Genomic DNA, 17,334 nt, shown 5'->3' on the forward strand with positions numbered 1-17,334 from the left:
AAGTCTTCTATGTGGGACAGTGTCAAAAGCCTTACTAAAATCTAGATATGCGATGTCTACTGCACCTCCACCGTCTATTATTTTAGTCACCCAGTCAAAAAAATCTATAAGATTAGTTTAACGTGATCTCCCTGAAGTAAACCCATGTTGTTTTTCATCTTGCAATCCATGGGATTTTAGATGTTCCACAATCCTATCCTTTAATAGGGTTTCCATTAATTTGCCTGCTATTGATGTCAGACTCACTGGTCTATAGTTGCTCGATTCCTCCCTACTACCTTTCTTGTGAATGGGCACGACATTTGCCAATTTCCAATCTTCCGGGACGACTCCTGTTACTAATGATTGGTTAAATAAATCTGTTAACGGTTTTGCCAGCTCACCACTAAGCTCTTTTAATAATTTTGGGTGTATCTCATCAGGCCCCTGTGACTTATTTGTCTTCACCTTAGACAGCAAACTTAGAACATCTTCCTCTGTAAAGATACATGCATCAAACGATTTAATAGTCATTCTTTCTAGTGGAGGTCCTTCTCCTTTTTCTTTTGTAAAAACTGAACAGAAGTATTCATTAAGGCAGTCGGCTAGCCCTTTATTCTCTTCTACATACCTTCCGTCCTTTGTTTTTAATTTAGTTATTCCTTGTTTTAATTTCCTTTTTTCATTTATATATCTGAAGAATGTCTTATCCCCTTTTTTCATAGACTGAGCTAGTTTTTCTTCTGCCTGCGCTTTAGAAGTTCTTATAACTTGCTTGGCCTCTCTCTGCCTAATCTTGTAGATTTCCTTATCTTCATTGCTCTGTTTTTTTTTTTATAATTACAAAATGCTAGCTTTTTATTTTTTATACAATAGTTCTACAGTATAATATAGGACATCATATATACTAGCTATATATTGTAGTCATATTATAGTGTAATGTGGGATATTACACACACTATATACCAATTATACAGTGCAATATGGGATATAACAATTATACAGTGTAATATGGGATATTATATATACTAATTATACAGTGTAATGTGGGATATGAGATATAGATATATATATAAATACACAGTATAATAGGGGATGTTATAACTATACAGTGTAATGTGGGATATACATACTAACTATACAGTGTAATATACATACTCACTATACAGTGTAATGTGGGATAAATATACTAATTATACAGTGTATTGTAGGATATTATATAACTACAGTGTAATGTGTGATATACATACTAATTATACAGTGTAATATGGGATATTATATAATTATACAATGTATACTAATTATACAGTGTAATATGGGATATTATATAACTATACAGTGTAATATGGGATATCCTTACTAATTATACAGTGTAATGTAGGATATTATATAACTATACAGTGTAATGTGTAATATACATACTAACTATAGTGTAATGTGGGATAAATAATACTAACTATACAGTGTAATGTAGGATATTATATAACTATACAGTGTAATATGGGATATCCTTACTAACTATACAGTGTAATGTGTGATATACATACTAACTATACAGTGTAATGTGGGATAAATATACTAACTATACAGTGTAATGTAGGATATTATATAACTATACAGTGTAATGTGTAATATACATACTAACTATAGTGTAATGTGGGATAAATAATACTAACTATACAGTGTAATGTAGGATATTATATAACTATACAGTGTAATATGGGATATCCTTACTAACTATACAGTGTAATATGGGATATCCTTACTAACTATACAGTGTAATGTGGGATAAATATACTAACTATACAGTGTAATGTAGGATATTATATAATTATACAGTGTAATATAGGATAAATATACTAATTATACAGTGTAATGTAGGATATTATATAACTATACAGTGTAATGTGGGACACAGTGATTGCCTTGCAGTGTACACAGCTATGTGCCATATACCATTCAGTACAGTACTGCCATATAATTTACCATACATTATGCCACTATAGGGAAGATACCGCCACCTTAAAGAAGTGGAACTACAAGTCTCAGCACGGCTGGGTGAGGTCCGGTTTGCAGGGAGTGCTGGGACTAGTAGTTCTCCAGTAAGGGGTAACCAGGGGACCCCTTAGTTCTTCTGCACACCCGCTTGTCTATTATCCCTGTGCCGGTGAGGTAAAATACTGCAGGGTTCACACTACAGCCGTAAAAATGCCATAGGATGGTGAATATGAAGGCTTGTCTGCCTAGTCCTATCATTGTGCGCGTTCACGACAGCCGTGTTAAAACATTAGGGACAACGGGCTGAAATGTTTTGGCTTTAGATGGCTGCAGGGTGTAGAGGGGGTGAGGGTGTCCGCAGGGGCTGCAGTGCAGGCAGCAGTCCGTCAGGCAGCACTACATAGCCCCGGAATGTAGAGAAGCCCCCGCTCCGTCGTTGACTGCATTGGGTTCTATGGGCTTCCATTGCAAACACTATAACTCAGCCTTACAGCTGCATCCCGCTCGAGCGTCTCACACACACTGATGACATTTCGTATTTGCGCGCTGTTTTGCTCTTGGGTGACGTCGGCTAAAATCTGTCCAATCAGCGTCGGCCGCTGGTCAGGACAATGGAGGGGATCCGACCAATGAGGAGAAGGAACGAGTTGGCGGCGGCCAATCAGCGTCGGCCTGAACTGAGAGTAATGTTACAGATTGGGAAGAGTGTGAAGAGGCTGCGTATCGATCCCGCTTTCTCTCACAGCCATTGCAGTACATTGAGCTCCATAGACACAGCATTGGGTGAGTATACACGGCACCAAACTGACACAGTGACTGGCAATGTCTATGTAAGGTAAGTATTGTGGACGAGAATGGATGTCAAATCACCTCCACCCGTGGCCCGTATTAATCCGCCTAAAAAAAAGGTCAAATAATCCCGGCCCGGGTTGTGGTGGGATTGACGTTATAAACATCGGGGGGGGATAAAACGGTGAATTTGGGGTGAGAATTAACGGTACATGGAGTGATTACAATTACCGTATGGATAACGGAGGGGAGGAACGGAGAGTGTGTGTGACTGGAGACATACGGGCGTTTTTATTATTTAGTGCTAGAAGTGTGAGGTGAACTTTTAATAACGCCCGGTGTGTAATGTGGTAACGGGTGTTACCGGCCACTGACGCCCCTTGAGGAAGGGGCTATAAAAAATAAATAAATAAAAATTATAAAACTGACGGGTCACCGGTAACCGTCATAAAAGCTGGGGTGGAGGGGGGGGGTAAATGTAGGGCGTATCGGTAGGAGATGCCTAAATCACCTCAGGATGTGCTGTAACATGGCTGACTACGGGGAAAACAAGAGAAGAGGGTACGAGCCGGGAAACGCAGGGTGGCGGCTGTCACCACCGAGCGACCTTTCAGCCCGGAATGGGGTGTGAGGAGGAGGGGGGCTGTAATAGCCCCTGTCCGCCGCAGCCCGGGGAGTGAAGGCGGCCCCGCTGCTTCTCTATGAGATGGCGGTTGCGAGCCGCACTCTCTAACATGGTGGTTTTAATAGCGTGAGGAGGCGCGGGCACGACAACAATAGGGAGAAAGGGCGAGCGCGCCCCCGACGGCGCCGTCATCCAGCCGCGTGCACGCGCGCTCCCCAGCCCCGCAGTGTGTATGTGAGTCCGTATGTGTATGTATATGTCTGCGCTGAGACACTGCAACGGAGCGGCAGAGGCGGGAGAGCTGACAGCCACCCGAAGGACCGAGCGAGGGTGCCAGAGGGCGGATGGAGACATTTCAAGGGGACTTTCTTTCATCAACCAAGGGCTCTTGGGGTGTGGAAGGAGATAAAATAATAAATGTCCTGCTGACTCTGACTCCCTATTCAGTCCTGGGGGGAGAGGACCGGACAGGCGGAGAGGGGCTCAGGTGACGCCTTAATGGAAGGTCTCCGGCACATTATGGCGTGTTTTTATTTATTTATTATTTTTATGTTCTGCTCCGTTATAGGAGTTGAAAGATGGAACCGCTGGTTCCGTCAGACACGGATGGAGACTGTCCGTCAGTCGTACGACCTGGTGTTACCCGGGACAAAAAAAATCTGGCGCTAAGGAAAATTAGCTTTGTTGCCCATAGCAACCAACCAGAGTACAGCTTTCATTTTTCAGAGGTCCCTTGGAAAATGAAAGGATCGGTCTGATTGGTTGCCATGGGGAACTAAGCTCATTTCCGTGAGCGCCAGTCCTGATGCCTCATATTTTTGTTGGAGGCTAGGGTCGCAGATTCTCTCAGTCTCCAATGCAGATGTGAATGCGGCCCCTCGAGGAGGTTATCTGCTGGGTAAAATTTTTGTAAATTTTTTTTTTTTAAAAGGTATTCCCATCTCAGACAATGGGGGTATATCACTAGGGTTGGTACAAATAATATATTAAAAGAAAAATGGCGGCACTGACTGCTATCAGAAAAAATGGGTGCACGTTCCAGGGGAATCGACTTCTTACCCCAACCAATGAATCCAGAAAATGGACGGCACTCCGGCTAGATGAAAGTGAATGTTCCTTTATTCAACCATAGGGTGCAACGTTTCGGCTCCAAAAATGAGCCTTTTTCATGGGGTTATATATGCCCCCATTGTGTGATAGATGTGGGTCCCACCTCTGGACCCACATCTATCTCTAAAACAAAGCTGGCAAAGTGGTGCGGCCACTTTGACTAGAGATGAATGGGAGTGCACAGCGTTTGTGCGGCCACCGCTTCCATTCGCTTCTATTGTACTATTGCAAGCATAACGGATCCGTCTGGTTTCTGTTATACATGACGGAAAACAAAGTCCTGTCCTGCATAAAGGAAACGGGACGGATCCGTTATGCTGCCCATAGACTTCTATTATGACGGATCAAAACGGAATGCCTCTTAAAGGCCTCCATTTTGCATTCTGTCATAGAATTCCGTTATAACGGAATCCATAATGGGATTCCTCCACCGCCCGAACCTGTAAAGTTCAGTTCGCTCATCCCTAATAAAGAGTGGCGGCAGGGACTGGAAAGAGAATTTAAAATGGGTAATAATTATGGGTGATTTCTGGAGATGGGACATTAATGTAAGTATTTATTCTGATGTTATGTCGGACACATCAGGTATATCTGCACACAGCCTTTGTACACTTTAGTGCGCCAATCGTCAGACATAGCTGCCTTTTTATATTTTTCTGTCCGCCTCTAGTTGACATCTGGCGTCAAAACTGATGTTCCGGTGTTGGAAAACCGTGGTATAAGATCTGGCATCAGTTTCCCTCTGAAGTATCTGCACTCTGCCAGAGGCAAACTACTACAAGTGGCCAGATGTATGTGAACTCGACCTTACAGAGGTCCGGCTTGTGGCAGGATCTGCAAAAAAAATTAAAAAGGTGAAAGCGGAAACACTTAGTAAACAGCAATGTAACAGGTGGTCAGGGGCGGTATAACAGCTAGGACAGGTGGTCAGGGGCGGTATAGCAGCAGGGACCGGTGGTCAGGGCTGGTATAGCAGCAAGGACAGGTGGTCAGGGGCGGTATAACAGGTGGTCAGGGGCGGTATAACAGCTAGGACAGGTGGTCAGGGGCGGTATAACAGGTGGTCAGGGGCGGTATAACAGCTAGGACAGGTGGTCAGGGGCGGTATAGCAGCAGGGACCGGTGGTCAGGAGCGGTATAGCAGCAAGGACAGGACCTCAGGGGCGGTATAGCAGCAAGGACAGGTGGAAGTAGATAATTCCCATTAAAATTGTCACAAAAGAAGCGTAAAGTACAAGTAAGGCCACTTTCACACTAGCGTTAATACCCTATGACTGATCTCAGTAACGGAAAAAACGCTTCCGTTTTGTCTCCATTCATTGTCAATGTGGACAAACTGTAACAGAACAGAACGCCCCAAATGCATTCTGTTCCGTTTGGTTGCCCTCTCATACCGGAGCGCAAACCGCAACATGTTGCGGTTTTCTTTCCGTCATGGGATATGGAGCAAAACGGATCCGGCATGAGCTACAATGCAAGTCAATGGGAACGGATCCGTTTTCTCTGACACAATAGAAAACTGATCCGTCCCTCTTTGACTTTCAATAGAGTTAATGACGGATCGGTCTTGGCTATGTTACAGATAATATAAGCGGATCCGTTCATAACGGATGCAGACGGTTGTATTATCAGTAACGGAAGCATTTTTGCTGAACCCTGCCGGATCCAGCAAAAACTGTCACATACATAGAATCTGTCAGCCTTGCTTTCAATTCAGGGACTGCAAACAGAACCAATGTTTGAGAAAATGGAATAATTTTTCCTTATACAGCGAGCTGGCATCTGCTGAAACTGGAGCACCTTTAGGGTATGTTCGCACTCGGTAAATATACTGCAGATCTTTTGCTGTGGATTTGTGTGCATGAAGTCTGCAGCAAAGTGGATGAGACCGTACAAAATATCATCCACAGGGTTCAGAAAAAATCCGCCATGGAATCCACACACAACTGAAAGGGGTTATCTGAGCCTGTAAACACCCCCCCGAAATGCGCAGGTCACTCATACAGAACATGCTTAGCTGGTCCCTCTGGATCCCTGCACGGCCGCAGCTGCATCTCCCCATCGTGCAGATCACAACATCTGGCGATGAGGGGGGGCAGCCAATGTGTGACATCACCCGTGACGCTAGGGGGGTCAAGTCACTGTCGCGGCTTCCTTTTGGCTTAGTTCTGTAGAGGGTTTAGCTAGCGGGCTTTTTACTGGATGTTCTGGACCAAGAAGATGCAGCATAGCACAGGCCTTGTAGGTGGAGGTAAGCAATGGTGCCGCAGAGACTCTCTACCTGCTAGGTCGGTTCTCTGGTGAGTTTGCAGCACATTAGCTTTATGCATGGAAGCACTGAGGGATGAGTAACATTTGAGCTATTCCAAACACCTAACATTTCCAATTGTATCTTTACCCTGTTTTAGGAGGATTTATTTTGACCGCTGGAAACGGTGTAGTGTGCGTCCTGTGTAGAGAATTATAGAGGGAATATTAAAGGGGCTCTCAGAGATTATCAAAAGTGAGGAATTCTGAAAAAATAACAGAAGACCCTATACTCATCCTTTTAATTCCCCGTACCTCCGATCTTCTGTTTTGTTTACTTGGCGGCAGAAATGAAGTGTCCATATAACCCATGTGATGGCTGCAGCCAATCACCAGCCTTGGTGGTTTTGTGCCATATACAACCAGTGATTGGCTGCAGCGGTGATGTTATACAGCTATACAGGTAAAATATAGAACTGGTGTCTGCTTTAGAGCAATCTGTGTTAGCAGACATTTATATTGAGACGTGAAGATAGTAAGTGACTGTATAACCCATTCGTTCTACTACATGTCCACATAGTGCGCTAAACAAAAGACATGTCTATAAAGCTCAAATAGAAGAATATTGAGTTTACAGCTTACTAGCTGCCCTGATCCCTAGTGGGCAACAGATTTTTATATATTTGCAAAAATTTGTTATTTTGCTTGAAGGAAGCGTCTAAGGCCCCTTGCAGACGAGCGTGTGTGGATTAGGTCCAGATGCGTTGCGAATGCGTTCAGTGAAAAATGCACGATTTCACAAATATAGTCATTCAGTTTTGTCTGCGATCGCGTTCAGTTTTTATCGCGCAGGTGCAATGCGATTTAATGCGTTTTGCACGCACGTGATAAAAAAAACTGAATGTATACAAACAACATCTCTTAGCAACCATCCGTAAAAAACGCACTTGCTTGCAAATGCGATGTGGTTTTCACGCAGCCCCATTCACTTCTATGGGGCCAGCGTGCGCGAAAATCGCAGACTATAGCACATGCTGCGATTTTCACGCAACACACAAGTGATGCGTTAAAACCACTGCACATGTACACAGCCCCATTGAAATGAATGGGTCCGGCTCATGATATCCTATAGAGATTTCTGTAATTATGCAATGCCGTCTTTTAAGCGTAGGTTCCTTAACCCTTAGGTGACAACCAGTAAGTGGCCACGGTCACTAAGGGGCCTCATGATAGCCCACCGTGTTTTTACAGCAGCGTAGTCTAAGCGATGCACGGTTCTCTCACGACAGCCGAGCTCCTGCTCTAACGGCCCAGATCGGCAGAAGCATTTATCTATTTGTATGCTGCAGCCAATAGTGACTGCGGCATCTAAGTGGTTTCAAAGGGAGGGGGCTCTGTCTGTTAGCCATTGGCACTGCCGCTAATGCAGTACAGTGTATTATGTAAGCAGTCGCATGTCAGAGTCCCCTTATGAGACTAGTAAGTGGTAAAAAATAGAATTAAATAAAGTTTATTTAAAAAATGCAAGTTAAAAACACACACACCTTTTTTTTTTTTTCCCCATTGGAAAAAATAAAATCCCCTCAACAAACTTGGTATCGCCGCATCCGTAATAACGCAAACTGTACAATTATCATGTAATTTATCCCACACAGTGAACACTGTAAAAAAGAGAAAAAAGAAAAAAACAATGCTAGAATTGCTTATTTTTCACCAAAAAATTGAAATAAAAAGCAATCAAAATGTCATATCTACTCCAAAATGATACCAATGAAAACTACAAGTTGTCTCAGCAGAATCAAACCCTCACACGGCTCCAGAAAAAGAAAAAGGTCCTGGGTCTTGGGATGCAGCGATGCGAAAAATATTTTAATTTTTTTAAAGGTGTTTTATTGTTTTAAGTAGTAAAACTTAATAATAAAAAAAAGCAGGAATCACTGTAATCATACTGATCCAGAGAGTAATGTTATCGTATTTTTTTTATGTCTCAAAGTGAACGTCGCAGAGTTTACAATGTAAACAGACAATGTGGTATTGTGTTTTGTTTTTTTTAATTTATTTTAATCCTGAAAAAGCTAATAAAAGTTAGGTCTCATTCAGACGACCGTATGTGTTGCGTGGAGTGCACATGGCCGGCCCTATGATAGAAACGCCTATTCTTGTCCGCAGTTGCAAACAAGAATAGGACATGTTGTATCTTTTTTGCGGGGCTGCAGAACGGAAGTGCGGATGCGGACCGCTCACTGTGTGCTGTCCGCATCTTTTGAGGCCCCATTGAAATGAATGGGTCCACATCCATTCCGGAAAATTGCTTAACAGATGCGGACACTTAAATGCGGTCATGTGAATGAGCCCTTAATCAGTAAGTTGTGTACCCCAAAATAGTGCATTAAAAACTACATCTTGTCCCGCAGAAGGGGTTAGGTTATTTTATTTTTTTAAAGCAGTGAAGACATTAACGTATAACTGTCGTATTTTTTTTGGGAGTATTGGATCGTGGTGATTAATATCATTTTGGTGGCCCTATTTCAACTTTTCACTGTGTATTCAATTACCCCTTAATTACACAGTTTTGTTCCCTCTACTGCCTACTTTTACCTGTGCTTAAAATAGGGTTGCTAGGCATGGTCCGTCTATCTGTTGAAGCAGAAGCAGGCTGCGTGCAGGGTCACATTACTGACAGCCAGGGACTGTAAGTAAATGATTAAAGCCAGGTCCTCCCCAGCAGCTGATAACAGTGCCTGGGCTGTGTGCACTTCTCCCTGTCCCTGCGCTTGGCAGACGCTCCCTCACTCAGCAGAGCTGGAGGATGCAGAGTTGGAGCAGCGCAGACCAGGGAAGGGAGGTCTGCCATCTGCTCAGTGTATAAGTGAAAGCAACATGTGGTAAGAGGACCCCTTTGTGCTGCAGGAGATTAACCCTTTAGGGGGGAGGGCTCTGGTTACTGACACTTTTGGGGGGCTATTGTTACTGGCTAGTGAGGGCAGGCGGGATTAGCCTCAGGGTGAGAGCAGTCGCGGCCATCTTAACTGAATAGTGAGATTGCAGTTTTATGCAGACTGGTTGCTAAGGGCTGAATCTTATTAAATATGGGGTAAGTCGGTCTAATAGTAACTGATTCTGGAATATCATGTTATTAGTAACTACATATATGAAAATTGAAATGAGGGTCTAAATGTGACAGTTATCCTTTAAAGTAATAAAAAAAAAATATACACCCTCTTTCCTAATCCCCTTTTTTACTTCATTCCAGATTGACTTTGTTTTCTTGACTGCAGCAGTGATGTGCCCTTATACCGCATGAGTCTGCTGCAGCCAGTCACAGGACTCATCAGTCTTGTGCTGTATTCCACTGAGGCCAGTGATAGGGAACAGAAATGTATGGGCACATCACTGCAGCAGCTGTGGGCTGCATCAGAGTGGAGGTTCTGGAACAGTGGGGAAGATTCATCAGAACTAGTGCAAATGAAAAATGGCAGAGTTCCCCGTAGCAACCAGAAGAGCTCTGAAAAGTGGAAACCGATTGGTTGCTATGGGCAACTAACCTGGTTTTCCTATGCACCAGTTTTGATAACTCTCCCTCAGTGAGTATAACTTCTTTATTATTATAATACCTTTGGAAAATGTAAAAAAATAAAAATAAAAATGACACCCCTTTTAAAGTGGATCGGTCAGCACTCTTGACTATGCTATAAACCAGGAATCAGCAACCGCCAGATGTTCTGAAACTGCAACTCCCAGAATCCTCACATTTCAGTTCTGTTGGAGGTACAAAAACAGCTGAGCGACTGTGCACTCTGGGAGTAGTAGTTTCATGGCAGCTGGAGTGCCAAAGGTTGTAGATCCCTGCTATAAACTGTTGACGGCACTAGGTAGGGGGGTTGTGGAGAGCGGTAGAAAGATACAGTTTGTGGCGTTTTTATTATCAGGAGTAATAAGAATATGAACGGCTATTCTGCTCCTGCAAGTGTCCTGGAGGCGGAGTTTCACTGCAATTTGCAATTGAGCTTCTTCAAAACCCCTCCCCTCTGCTTTGAGTGACAGCTGAAGTATCCAACCAAGAGACCGTTGCAGTTGTCACTCAGAGCGGAGGCTGTGTCGTGCAGCGCCACCTCCAGTGTAAGTAAACGGTATTACAAAATATCAGGTAAACGCATTAAACGTATCTACCTACACTTAGTTTACACTGGAAAACCCATTTAAGGAGCAGAATAAAAGATCATAATAACCTGATAATAAAAACTCCACAAAATATATGTTTATACTGCTGTCTGTTACCTAGTGCCGTCAGCAGTTTAGCATGCTCAAGACTGCCACCATTAAAGAGAATCTGTCAGCATACTCTGGTATATGATGGATCTGTGGGAAACGTCCAAACAGGTATCCCAGGGTTGCATTTATCATTACTACACGAGTATCAATGGGGAAATCCTCCTGGTTACATACATTACACTGTATACTTAGAGGTATTATCGGCTGCTTCTGTGTATATTTCAGTGCTGGGCGGCCATACATTCTCCATGTCTGTAGTCCTATAATATGCATTTATTACAACTCAGGGCAATAGGAAAACCTCTCCTACCGCAGATTACTTCTTGCAGGTGTCCAAGTCTGGGTGTAAGGGTGGTGCCATACTATTAATTTTTCCTGCCTCTTTGGGCTTGATCATATGGGGTTGTTTTGTTTTTTACTTTTACACTTTTTTGGGTTTGTCGCATTTTCTTGAAATTTATTTATTTTTTCAGACCTTTTTTTTCCTGTAGAGAGCTTTGTGGGAAAACGTTTAAAAACACAGAGCATGCTGCAATAAAAAAAATATGGAAAATTTCTAAAAAAAAATTAGTCTTTGTAGAACGTTTTATCACTTCCTTTTGGCCAGAATGTATCATCTAGCGCAGCATATATTTTTTTTTTTTAAACCCTCCTCAAGAAGAAAATACATAACTTTAAAGGGTTTTCCAAGTTATTTTAACTGATGACCTATTCTCTAGATCGGTCAGACTCATCAGTATCTGATCGGTGTAGGCTTGGACACACAGGGCACATTGTCATACATTGTATAGCGCAGGGTTTCTCAACTCCGGTCCTCGGGACCCAACTACCAGTCATCTTTTCAGGATTTCCCTAGTATTGAGCAGGTGATACAATTGAGCTTCACTCACACATCCGTGTCTGTGCTCAAATCCGTGAGCAGGTGGTCAGTGATGCATCCATGAAGGATCTGTTTTGGGTCCGTGTGTCCGTTTTTTGTTGTCCGTGTTGCATCCGTGTTTCACTGACACTGAACAGCTGAAAAATAATTTTCAAAGCATCTCTTCTTAATGATCCGTGAAATACGGATGCAACACGGATGGCATCTGTGGTTTTCACAGACCCATAGACTATAATGGTCGTGAGGGATCTGGGAACACGGACAAAATAGAGCATGCATCCGTGCTAAAGACACTGATGTGTGAATACACACATTAAAGTGAATGGAGACGTGTGCTGTCCGTGGCGAACACGCGTACATCACACGTCCGTGAAACACTGACGTGTGAATGAGGCTTTAGTGTCCATGGATCAGGACTTGCCACAGGTATTCATTCTGTAGAATAATCTCAAATCCTGACCGGTAGATGGGTCCTGAGGACCGGAGTTGAGGAACCCTGGTATAGCGGCTGTGCAGGTATCACAGCTCAGCCCCATTCACTTCTATAGGGCTGAGCTGCACCAAAGCCATGTGACCAATGAATGTAACACCCTGTGGCCTAGAGAAAGCTGAGAGAAGGCCGCTATCCAGAGGATAGGTCATTGGCTAAAATATCTCGGAAAACCTCTTTAATCCATTTGATTTACAATCATAATGTGCAGAAGTAATTGGATGGAAAATGCACTTTTTACTAATCTTTCTTTTCTTACAGAATATTGTTAAAATGGGGAAAGGTGATCCCAAGAAGCCCAGAGGAAAAATGTCCTCCTATGCTTACTTTGTGCAAACGTGCAGAGAAGAGCACAAGAAAAAGCACCCTGACGCATCTGTAAACTTTGCAGAATTCTCTAAGAAGTGCTCAGAACGGTGGAAGGTAAAATATTCATGATGTTATTGGGAATCTGGATAACTTATTTTTTTTATTTATGCTTAAAATACAAAAATCTATTTACATCCATATGATTAGGGATTAGATTTACCAATCCTGTGTTTAGATAGTGTGAACAGACCAGGCACTCTAAAGATGCACCAGATTTATCACTGTGGTAAATTTTGTTCATCGTGATAGAATTTGGACCCATCTGTCTAACACCACATATTGGTTGGCTCTTATTTTGTGTCGAAATTTTAATTTGGTAAATCGCCTAGATGTTCATCTTCCGCTACAGTTCAATAACGTCAGCAGCTCAAACATTCTTGTATGGACGCGTAAACTGAGCCCATTCTAGTCCCAATACCTGGACACATAGCCTGCCATTCCACATCCCTCCTGTGTGAAGATAACAAATAATGTAAAAAAAAAAAAAGAGGCGAGTCACGGCTCTGCTGCTTTACATTGGTAAACTGACCTGTGGTTGGGTGTTTTTTTTTTTTAAATGTACAAAGTCTGATGTGCAAAGTTGTGATGTGTACCAGCCTATCTTTGGTGCATTCACACGACGGTATGTATTTTGCAGACTGCAAAACGCGGATCAGCAACCGATACGGATGACAGTTGCATTGAATCCGTGTTTTTATATTTTTTTTATTTTTATTTTTTCTGATCCATTGAAATAAATGGGTCCTCATCCTATCCTTAAAAAAATGCGGATTGATGCGGACCAAATATACGGTCATGTGAATGCACCCTAAGGGTCGTGTTCATTTTGCATAACTGTACAGCTGGCTCCTAATAGAACAGTCCTATCCTTGTCCGTAATGCGGACAATAATAGGACATGTACCTTTTTTTTTCTTTTTTTTTTTTTGCGGAACAGCCATGTGGACACGGAATGCACAGTCATTTCTGTTTTTTTAGTTTTCTTTTTTGCAGCCCCATTGAAATTAATGGTTCCGCATACGGCCCAAAAAAATAGAAAAAAAGGAATGGACACGGAGAAAAAAATATGATCCCTAATTTTGATGCTGTCACAAGTTATTTTTAGTGAATTTTATTTCTTCTCCATAGACCATGAATGCTAAAGAGAAAGGAAAATTTGAAGACATGGCGAAAGTAGACAAGGTTCGTTATGAAAGTGAAATGAAATCCTACATACCACCAAAAGGAGAGACTAAAAAGAAGTTTAAGGATCCAAATGCACCAAAGAGACCACCGTGAGTTAATAATTTTGAACTGAAATGGTCATCATTAAGGACTGCTTTTTACATTTGTTCACTGTGTTTTTAATTTTTGGCCTCTACAGCTCTGCTTTCTTCTTGTTCTGCTCCGAGTTCCGTCCTAAAATTAAAGGAGAGCACCCAGGTCTGACCATTGGTGATGTTGCAAAAAAACTAGGAGAGATGTGGAATAACACTTCATCAGAAGACAAGGTGCCTTATGAAAAGAAAGCTTCCAAACTGAAGGAGAAGTATAAGAAGGTATCTTTCCATCTGTACCATTATTGTAACAAAGGTCTCATTAAATAGTTGTGGCAATACTAGGTGAACTGGGTTCACAGAACTTATTTTCCATTGTGGTAATGGTCTCCTCACACTTCTACATGTACATTAGGGTTCCATGGTTGCATATCACCCTCAAATTGAAGTCATACCATCGCTATGTAATCAAGGGCAGTGTCAAATAGTTTTTTTTCACCTGATTACAAAACTTTTTTTTGTATTTTTCAAATGAAGCTTTACTGCAACAAAGTCATCAACGTTGCACTTAAAGGAAACCTGTCACCATGATTTTGCGCATAGAGCTGGGGACATGGGCTGCTAGATGGCCACTAGCTCATCTGCAATACCCAGGTCCCATAGCTCTCTGCGCTTTTATTGTGTTAAAAAACCGTTTTGAGTGATATGCAAATTACCTGATATGAGTCCTGTATCCGGAGATGAGTCAAGCGTCAAGGAGCCCAGCCCCGCCCCCTCCGAATCTCCTCCTTGCCGGCTGACGTCACAGAGCTGGAGCGCCGAAATCTCGCGATGCGCGAGCTAGCGCATGCGTAGTTCGTTCCCTGTGCTGATGCCAGCACAGGGAATGAACATGATGCCGACACTGCGCATGCGCTAGCTCGCGCATCGCGAGATTTCGGCGCTCCAGCTCTGTGACGTCAGCCGGCAAGGAGGAGATTCGGAGGACGCGGGGCGGTGCTGGGCTCCTTTCCGCTTGACTCAACTCCGGCTACAGGACTCATATCAGCTAATTTGCATATCACTCAAAACGTATTTTTAACACAATAAAAGCGCAGAGAGCTATGGGACCTGGGTATTGCAGATGAGCTAGTGGCCATCTAGCAGCCCATGTCCCCAGCTCTATGCGCAAAATCATGGTGACAGGTTCGCTTTAAGTCCTCTGTCTTGCCAGCTCCTTCCTTAGGCCTAGTTCACACTTCAGTGATTTGGTCAGTGATTTCCATTAGTGCTTGCGAGCCAAAACCAGAAGTGGAGCTTACAGAGAGCTAAGGTATAAGGTAAAGATTTACACCGCTTCTGTGTTTTTGACCGACAACTGGTTTTGGCTCACAGTCACTGATGGAAATCACTGACCAAACACTGACTGTGTGAACTAGGCCTTAGACTGCTGATTGACAGAGCCAAGCAAGCTTATGTCCCTTCTGCCTGGCTCTGTTACAGTCTGAGGCAAGGGCTGGTCAGAGAGAGGAGCAGGGCCTAAGTGCAATGGTGATGCTCATGGTGCACTAAAGCCTCATTTGTACAGTGTGAAAAAACTGAATTTCTTTGCAGGGGAACCACAAATCTACAAGCCATTGGCAGCGTTGTAATTGGGTGAGGGAAGCTGATTTCACACTGCCCTTGGTTACACAGGGATGTCACTGGTGACATACTCCCTTTAGGGCTTCCCTATCATGACCCTGATATGTGATGTGAAATTGAATTACTGATTAAGTCTTTTAAAAGCAGTTTACAATATAATTTTCTTATTTCATTAGATAAAGCATGTTTTATGTAGAGCTTTGCTCATCATAACATTATACAGAAGGTGGCACTGTGTAACCAGGAAACTTGGTTAGTCCAATAGTTCAGTTACTTAGAGGTTAATTCTTGTATTATACACACAGAGAACATACACGTTAATATGTGTACATCAACAGTCAAAACATATTTAATTTACGCATCTCAGTTCTTGTTTAGTAGCTGTTCAGACCTGTATGTGATGAAGCATAAACCTTCATTCACACTGCTTCCGAGTGTCCTCCATACTACAAGGTGTGCGCGATCCACAAGAGTGAAACTATATTGGACCGTTTAAACACAATGTTATTCAATTAAAATGAGTCTGCAGATAAGGGATTGACCATAATGTGTAAAGTCCTAACGTATAGGCCTTAGAAGTGGTGGGAAAGTCCAGTCCTTCTGTTGGGAGGAAAGGGTTCCACGGGCCTGTTTATCTCGGTAAAGTTCTGTTCAAACAGACTTATATATTTTTTTTTACTTAAAAGGATTAACATCTCCATTTTGGCAACTTTTTATCTAAAAGAAATGCATTTCTGATTTGCTTTTCTCATAGGATATGACATCATATCGAACTAAAGGTAAAGTAGAGGGACCAAAAAAGGCTCCTGCCAAGTTTGAAAAAGGCAAGAGAGCTGATGATGATGATGAAGATGATGATGATGAAGAGGAGGAGGAGGAAGAGGAAGAAGAGGATGAGGAGGAAGATGATGAATGAGCATCTCCATCAGCATTTCTTTTATTTTGTTTTCTTTGTCGATATAGCATTTAACCCCCCCGTGCACAGCTCACTCATTTTTAAAGACAAAAACAAATCGAATATAAGAATGTGTAAGATTTGTTTTTAAACTGTACAGTGTCCTTTATTTCCTTTTTGTTTTATTTTGTTGTTATAGTTAACACACTACCGGCTGTGTCTTTAGACTTCCCTGTTTTGTTTTGTTTATTGCCCCTGTTTTTGTGGTTTTCAGTGGCCACTAACCTTGCCTGGTACAGGACGGGGGTTGTAAATTGGCATGGAAATTTTCAGCAGGTTCATGTTGTGCACAGCACAGATTAGTTACATGGGGATGTAGATCATTTCATCTTCAGTTGTCTTAGCATCATAATTGTTGTTCTGTTTAACTGAATACCACTCTGTAATTGCAAAAGCAAACAAGAAGAAGAGTTGCAAATGTTTTGTTGACATTCTGATTGCTTCGAAGTAAATACAATTTTTTTTTTTTATTACTGCTGATGTTTTCTTTGAATTTTAGTTACGTTCCATATTTGACACCTGATCAACATACATGAAACGTTACAGATTAAGCGGTATGGGTTTTATGAAACAGTAATTGGCTTTTTTTTTTTTTTTTTCATACATGCATAGTACAAGAGAATATATGAAATTTAGTAATCTTTTTTCGGCAGAGAAAGATAGTTCTTTATCTTCTCCTGCTTTCTCTCTTTCATGAACACTCAATTAACTGCTCCTATCTGAAGACTGTTGCCTGCTCAGT

At 42.4% G+C, this 17,334-nt stretch overlaps 1 protein-coding gene across 3 annotated transcripts; it reads left to right on the forward strand.

Moving 5' to 3' along the window:
• Nucleotides 1–2,643: 2,643 nt before the first annotated feature.
• On the forward strand, nucleotides 2,644–17,060 carry HMGB1 (high mobility group box 1). 3 transcript variants are annotated; one of them, XM_040426163.1, is made up of 5 exons: nucleotides 2,644–2,760; nucleotides 12,652–12,813; nucleotides 13,887–14,032; nucleotides 14,122–14,296; nucleotides 16,392–17,060. In XM_040426163.1, the coding sequence occupies exons 2-5, from the start codon at nucleotides 12,664–12,666 to the stop codon at nucleotides 16,551–16,553; spliced, it is 633 nt and encodes a 210-aa protein (XP_040282097.1). In that variant the 5' UTR covers nucleotides 2,644–2,760; nucleotides 12,652–12,663; the 3' UTR covers nucleotides 16,554–17,060. The 3 variants fall into 3 exon arrangements, with proteins under 3 accessions (XP_040282097.1, XP_040282098.1, XP_040282099.1); XM_040426164.1 differs by lacking the exon at nucleotides 2,644–2,760 and adding an exon at nucleotides 2,771–2,812; XM_040426165.1 differs by lacking the exon at nucleotides 2,644–2,760 and adding an exon at nucleotides 6,440–6,494.
• The last annotated feature ends 274 nt before the right edge of the window (nucleotides 17,061–17,334 follow it).

This window comes from Bufo bufo, chromosome 3 (assembly GCF_905171765.1).
Source record: "Bufo bufo chromosome 3, aBufBuf1.1, whole genome shotgun sequence".
Taxonomy (NCBI): Eukaryota; Metazoa; Chordata; class Amphibia; order Anura; family Bufonidae; genus Bufo; species Bufo bufo.